Consider the following 7,760-nt stretch of genomic DNA (forward strand, 5'->3'; position numbering starts at 1 on the left):
TCTTACATATTCTTTTGCTATTATTTGGACACCATGACTGCTATTCTGCTGAATTTTAGTGCTGTTTGACATATGAGGCAAAAATACAAGAGCAATATATCTTTCACGAAAAACGTGGGCTAGATCTGTTGAGAAACACACACTTGGAGAGGGTTGGTCGTCGTGCTCTTGTGAGGGCCCAAGTCACCGTCAGTGCTGGCCTGGATCTCCCCAATGTTTTGGACTATTTTGGACTGGAATACTACAAAAACGTAGCAAAATGTGAACTATCACACGAGGCCTATCTTCTTTGGGTATGATTTGCTGGCGATGACGACCGTTCTGCAAAAATTAAGAACTATTTTATAAATGAAAGGGAAGTACAACAATCGCCGTCCATACAATTAATCGCCGTCGTTAAAAATATGTTGGGCTTAATCCATTCACGAGCACAAAATGGGAGGGGGTTAAAATGTGGGGCCATCGACTCGGCGCAAATGGTTTACAAAACTGATCCTGCTGTATGCTGATTATCATTTTAAAACACAAAAAGGGCCGTTGACCCAAGAATGCAATCACGATTTATCATTGAAAGTCAACTCAGAAATGGAAACCATTCCTCCTTGACGTGAAGACAATTTTGTTCATTTTCGAAATGAACAAAATTGTTGGTTTGGTAGGTTTGGCTCGAATCGCGCAGATCACCTTTTGGTGGTTGCCATCGTGTTGGTGACGTTGTGGGGCATTCAATGTAAAGTAGAGCGAATAAGTTTCTCAACGACAATGCATGCACAGGTGCACGCTCACCGCTCCTCATATATAGCTGAATAATACATCCTTACACATGTACTATCAAATGATACAACCCTACACAGATGCAGCCGAATAATACATCTCTACAAATACGCAGTCAAATAATACACCCACACGCATATACAGCTGAATCATACACTCCTAAATACACGCAGCTGGATACTTCTTTTATGTATACGCTGAACAACCCTACACATTTGCGGTTGAATATTCTTTCTTTTCACTTGTATAATTTCTGTGTTATGTAGATGGTGCGGCTGTTTATATTCGTGCTTAAGTAGGTCAGTGGTTACCAATCGGATGCCGACAATATGTCCCTTTATTTCACGTATTTACACCAATGCTCAGCAGCTTAACAGTTCAATGCTATCTAATGTCCTTCAGTGGATCCTCCAAAAACCAGCCGCCCAGCAACTTCCCTTCAAAATCGCGCATTCGGTTGCCTTCATGTAAAATGTGAAGTTCACATCGAGCACATTCATGCAGATAAACTTCGGTCAGTCACATTCCTGAGCGCAGCATGAACAATGTCCCACCGTCAACTATCACACGTGGGACGATTTCCCCATCAATGCTCCGTCCACACTAGGCGGAATCCGGGACCTCTATCACCACCAGACTCTCTTTGCTGTTGCCGCAGAAGACGTAGCCCGTGAACGAGAAGCAGCCGGTGGCGGGGTCGGGCTTCACCACGAACACATCCATCGGTGGTGCCGCCGAGCCCGGCATCGAAGTCCCAGAGCCCGGCGCGCCCCCCTGGCCCGGACTCGGCATCGGCGGCATGGTCAGGGGCGGCATGGTAGCCGGCGGCATGGCAGCCGGCGGCCCAGCGCCGGGCGGCATGACCGACGGCATCTCCATGCCGTTCAGGCCGTCATCGGCGGCACAGAGGCCGCGGTAGGTGAGCGAGCAGCTGGTGCCGGCCGGGCACGCCGAGCATGGCGAGCCGCGCTCGTACACCGGGAAGCTGAGGATGTTGCCGCCAGGTCCGTAGTTGCACACGTATATGCGGTTGTCGCGGCCGACGGTGCGGTAGTTGACGAAGCCGCAGCCGACCCGTCGCGTGTCGCCCCACACCATGGCTGTGTAGTGGCCGATCACCACCTGCGTCCTGTCGCAGAGACGTGGGCGTCAGCGGGCGTCGCCGGCAGCCCGGGCCGGTCGCCGGCGAACAACACACGCCGCTATCCACGACGAATGCGGGCGGGCAATTAGTGGACGGAGGTAGGCTGCGCGCTCGGCTGAGCACCGCCCTGCTGCAGATCACGGCGGAATAAACACGGGCGTCGGCCGGCGTGGCGCTGGCCGTCTCTACGAGCCGGCGCCGACAGTGCGGCACCCGGTGCCACGTGCGCGCCCTCCGCCCTTCCGCCCGCAATCCATTATCTCGGCGTAGTGTTGATCCAAGACGGACGCCAGACTATTACTCTGACAGGCGGCGACCCGGCCGCCGGCCCCCCTCACGCGACACGACGTCCGACTCACGAGGGAAACTGGTCCACGTCGAACGAGGCGAAGTCCTTGACCTCTTCGTACCACGCCTCGATGGCGTGGTTCCACTCAGCCGGCGATGGACCCGGGCCGCCGCTGCTGCTGATGCTTGCGAACAAATTCTGCCCGACGAAAAAGCGCGCTGCAACGGGGCAAAACACTGTCGTTGGCAACGGAAGCCAGCCGACCGCCTGTCACGGAGCCATCGTCATTGCGGCACATACTCGTTTCCGACGAACTTGTGTGGCTGCCGGCCGGTTCTGGCTCGATGGCGACGAAAAACAGACAGGAAACGCGCCCCGTCTCCGAGGCGCTGACAGGCTGCAACTGACTCCGAGCGAAGTCAGGTGACAGAGGGGGGGGGGGGGGGGGGGGGCGACAGCGGCGGGCGGGTACTCACGGACACGTCGGCACTGGCCGCAGTCGTGCTGGAGCGTGCACTGTTCGGCCCAGCGCTGCGCCACGGCCGCCAGCTCGTCGTCCCACTCCTGGAGGGGCGAGATGCGGGGTCAGACGTGTGTTGTCACTCACCCGGTGATGAACTGGGCCGAACACTGTTGGTCAGTGTTGTCATTATCGCAGCGGCGTTCGCCGCCGCTGGGGGTTGGGGCCTACATTAAGCTGTAATCTGGCAAGACTGCGAATAAGGCACGGGGCTGTGGCTTGCACCTGTGGTCATTATTAGTGGCTGATCAGGAATGCACGGCAGTGGCTTGTCATAAAGCATTACCTTGTTAAGCACACTGCCTCGTGGAACGGAACACAGGCAGGGCAGCGACCTGTGGCCAGGTTCCCCTTGCCATTGGGAAGTAGCCCTGGTAATTCCGGCCCCCGAGCCTGGCCTGCGTTCAGCTATGAATATCAACCGTGAAAACTGTGACCTTCTGAGGCAGGTATCGACAGGTAACACACGGAGCTGCACACCCATGACAGTATTTTACTTCAAAATACATGGGCTGCTATCCATGATGTTCTTACTCTCGAAATAAATCAAAACTAAAGTCAACCAATGTCCCAGAAGTGTATGGAGACGCGGACAAATGACTAAGCACGTCAAGGTAAAAGGACGGTAATTCCCCTATTCCTTTCTTCGAGAAGCGCACGACAAAAAACATCGTAATTAATTTCGCCGCCCCGTCCCGGTCCTGCGCCTACAGCGGCGGGCAACAGCAGCGGGGCGGTCCGGCCCGGGCGTCAGCGCTGTCGGCACGGATCACTCACCACCATGTGCATGTTGGCGGCTGCCGGCTGCGGTCCGGGCGCGCCCTGCAGCTCTCGGCCCATGGCCACGCGGCTGCGCAGTTCGTTGTGCATCCGCACCACGTCGCGCCGCTCCTGCTGGCTCAGGCCCGAGTGGACGATCGTGCCGCAGCGGGTCGGGTCGGGCCCGCCGTAGCGGCAGAAGGTGTGGTCGGGCGTGATGCCGCAGTAGGCGCCGACGTTCACCCGCGCCAGCACGCCGCCGCGCGCCAGCAGCAGCGGCAGCAGCAGCCGGAGCAGGCGCGCTGGGGATGGCATGACGCTGCGAGAGGGAGTGGCCGGCGGCCAGGTCGCCGGTCAGTTTTAGCGAGGTCGGCCAGGCGTGATTGACAGGTGTCGACGGCCGGCGCCGGAGACGCGCGGCGCCACCGTGTTATGACGTCCGCGCGCCGCCGGCCCATGGGCTGATAACAGGACTTAGCAGACCGTAAGAGGTCACGTTTTGTGCAGACCGGGGGGAGAGCGTGGCAGATCTGACTTGATTTAACGAGCGGAGGTTAACGGGATAAGCGTCGCTGGTGAAGTAAAAAAATCCGTGGTCTGACAAAAACAACGTAGATGTTTTACAACCCACCTACCATACTTGCATCGGATACGCACAGGCACGTCGAAAGGCGTAGCTCTACCTTATGAGACTTGCAACGGTGTGACATGCTCGAAGGCTGCTCCTGCCTTTGATGACATATGACACCTAGATCCCTGTTAGTTGCGCCGGATCAAGGCTGAAACGTTAAATTACGATCGTTGTCGTGATTCATCATGTCAGCGGACAGCGAGGCCAGCATTATGCATATCAGCAAGACCCCAGCAGCTGAGAATCGTGTTTTTCACCAAGCCCTCCACTTGGATCGGTCGCATGTGATGGCTTAATGCGTCTTTTGCGGTGACGACGGGCAACGTTTGTCAGAAATGATTACTGAAGCTGTAGATCATTAACGTTATGCATGGCACAGAACCTAAGGTCATTTAAAACACGCACTGAGCCCGCTTTTTCAACGTCTGGCTGGTAACTGAATCTGCTACCCACATCTCTCCAGCCTTTGGAGCACAGCTGCACTTTTGCTGGTTATAATTACAAATATTTACGTCTTGGGCATTCGACTTGAGGAATAAGTGCCGCGTTATAAGATTATTATTGTACTGGCCTTAAGAAAACGAGTATATACATTACCTGCGGTTGGATGTCTGTCATTTTTTAATCCGCTTGTACTTCTTTACTGCTATCATGTCTTTCATTGTCACATGACAAAAAGGTTATGAATGAATCACGCGCTAAATCCGGTTTGTTTTCAAATTGTACATAGCTGGATTTATATCATTACTCTGGCATGTAAGGTAGGCATATCCCTACAAATTTACCAAGTACACTAGCAATTATTGGCCTGTTTTTCTACCACCAAGGACCGTAAATATTAATATTTTGCAACATAAGAGATTCAGCATGGTTGTGTCGGGCCACACTGGACGTCCCAATTTCACCAATAAAGTTCGCCGCCTTCATCTTTTGGTTACTCTGTGCAATAGCAGATCAAAAATTGTACCCCTTCTCGCATCACTTTCTGAACTGTACCCGTAGGTATTTCACGGTGCAGATACAGAGCTGCACGGCCGCCGCTCGCAACATTCCTGGCATTCCTTACAACGAATCGGTGCTATATCGGCGCCCATTGATAATTTGACCATGATTGACTTCTTTCCAGAGGTAGAGCAGTGTTGTGCATACGTCGCAAACAACTGCGAACAGAGGGTGCACGGCGATGAGGCGGACAGGCGGGCCCCACGATCGGGCGGTCCAGGCGGGCCCTATGATCGGGCGGACAGGCGGGCCCTATGATCGGACGGCGCAGGCGGGCTCTATGATCGGGCGGACAAGTGGGCCCCACGATCGAGCGGGGCAGGCCGGTCCCGCGCCATCAAAGCGTCCACCGATTAAACGAAACCTTTCTCGTTCCCGCGTGTCGTCATCGCACATGTTTTGCTTGGAAAATACCCGGGGCCAGCTTATTCCAAGTTCAGGACCTCCAGCCTTTTAAGAAATAGGCATAGGGACATCGTCGTGCATATCTACTGTTGCGCTAAGATAAGGCTATTTAATTTGATAACACAAAGTCAAGCTTGAAACAGTCCAGCAAGCTTCTTTGGTGCATCTTCCCGACAGTAACGTTCAGTTGCGCGTTTTAGAAACAGTCCTAACATATAATGACAAAAGTGTTCCTAATCCACGGCATTCATGAATACTTTATTTCTCACCTCTGCAGGCTGACCTCGACGCCCTGGCCAAGTGATCACAGGAGCGGCTGCTTCCCTTCAGTGCAGCAAAGTGCAAAATAATGCACATCGGGAACTGCAGCCCGAGGCTGACGTACTTCTTGGGCGGCGCCGAAATTGCGGTCGAGTCCACCAAGAAGGACCTCGGGATCTTCGTGGATTACCGGCCCCAGTTCCACGTGCAGACGGCGGAAGCGATGTCCAAGGCCAACCAGATGCTGGCGGTCGTGAGGTGGTCCTTTGCCAATATCGATGCTCGCACGTTGCCATTGCTTTTTAAGATCTTAGTACGTCCGTACTTAAGAGTATGGCAACGTCATCTGGGGCCCGTTCGACAAACTGAACCAGAAGCGGCTGGAACGGGTTCAGCGACGAGCTACCCGGCTTGTCCATGAAATGAGGCGCCATCCATACCCTGAGAGGCTCAGACTCCTTCAGTTGCCCGCGCTTGTACTATCGTCGTCGTAGGGGAGACATGGTAACAGTGAACCAGCTGTTTCACGGAGGTATGTCGCTGTCGGAAAAGAAGTTCCTGACAATGCACAACTCGGAGGTGGCGAGAGGACACCAATGGAAGCTCAGAAAACCTCGAGCTAGGCATCTCATCCGTCGTAACTCATTCAGCACGCGGGTTGTCAACGACTGGAATGCTCTTCCACACCCGGTCGTGTCGTTGAACTCAGTTGAACAGTTCGAGTCTAGGCTTGATACGCACCGGGCTGACATGTACGACGTCCCACACTGAATCTTCTCATGATTTGAGACCGTTTGGTTACCGGACCGGGAGCCTGACGAGACCAGGACCTACAGGCCTAGTGGCCTTTTACAATTCCCCATCACCATAAGGTAAGGTAAGGTAAGGTGATTACGTGCGTCAACATCTTGTCGATTGCGTTCGGGACCCTCCGTCTGTGGCAGAAACCGCCGCTGAGCGGCCTTGCTCTGTTCGCCGTCACAAATCACAGTATCTCGGAGGCTCCTCTTGCAGGAGATCGACAGATTTCAGAAGCATTCTGATCCATTTCGCTAATCGGCTTTCACGACATGAGATAAGTTTCAACCATTATGTATCCAATCAGTGGGTCTATACAAAATTTGCTACCAAAAGTGTCATCAACGTCTTGCTTGTTTTCCGAGATCGCCACCTACCCCGAATATTTTCTAGCTCCGTTCGTCTCGGCAGTTTATCTTTTAACGGCTCACTGATCGTGCTTAATGATCTCCAGTGATAATCGAATCAGGCGCTCAATTTGCAGTGTGTCGGCCCTCACGAGGGAACTGATTGTCTTCAAGGATTTCCATTCGCTTCAGTAAAGTCGGGCTAAATAAAACTGATTACATCATGAGCGCCAGCACGTCGCGTTTAATACGACTCAATGAACGTTTAGTACGTGTGGTAAAGCGGTGTAAATGAAGCATAAATCACCCAAATTGGAACATGACTCAGCTATTTCAATCATCAAATTCCCGTCGTTGTCCCCGTGGCTAAGCTGGTAAAACACCGTATCTGGTCATCGTGTCAGAAATGTGCCTTAGCGTCCCAGCAACCGTGCATATGAGGTTCATCGATGACGGGTAGTTGGCAACTGGCCAAGAGAGCCATACTTACGTAGGAAAGCGGTGTCATGGCGTCCTTTATAAAGAAGAGGATACAATGGTGACGGAATACCTACCAGAAAATGTACTCGTCTGTCTGTTTGCGACATCTAGCGCACATCTACAAGAATTCTCACTCAACATTCGAACGCCTTTTCACGCGAAGTAGCGTTGTAATTACGCCGACTTGTAACTTACGGCCGACATTATTTTTTAGGATCTTTGCACATTGCAATTCTAGCAGTTACAAGTGAAGCTTAGCCTGACACTGTTTTACTGTGATTGTTGACTGCATTGCCTGAAAATGAAAAAAAACTGCGTGCCAAGTAGTTCAGATATAGCAATGGACGGTG

The 7,760-nt window shown here is 52.9% G+C and overlaps 1 protein-coding gene across 1 annotated transcript; it reads right to left on the bottom strand.

Annotated features, from left to right (window-relative positions):
* Nucleotides 1–1,377: 1,377 nt before the first annotated feature.
* Nucleotides 1,378–3,687, bottom strand: LOC119111185 (venom allergen 5-like; the record flags this gene model as incomplete). Its single annotated transcript, XM_037235008.1, has 4 exons — nt 1,378–1,903; nt 2,278–2,425; nt 2,684–2,771; nt 3,505–3,687. Coding segments are annotated over 4 exons (945 nt in total), but the record flags the coding sequence as incomplete, so codon positions are not given.
* Between the last annotated feature and the right edge of the window lie 4,073 nt (nt 3,688–7,760).

The sequence above is a fragment of the Pollicipes pollicipes genome, unplaced genomic scaffold (assembly GCF_011947565.3).
Source record: "Pollicipes pollicipes isolate AB1234 unplaced genomic scaffold, Ppol_2.1 Scaffold_7261;HRSCAF=8764_pilon_pilon_pilon, whole genome shotgun sequence".
In the NCBI taxonomy this organism is placed as follows: Eukaryota; Metazoa; Arthropoda; class Thecostraca; order Pollicipedomorpha; family Pollicipedidae; genus Pollicipes; species Pollicipes pollicipes.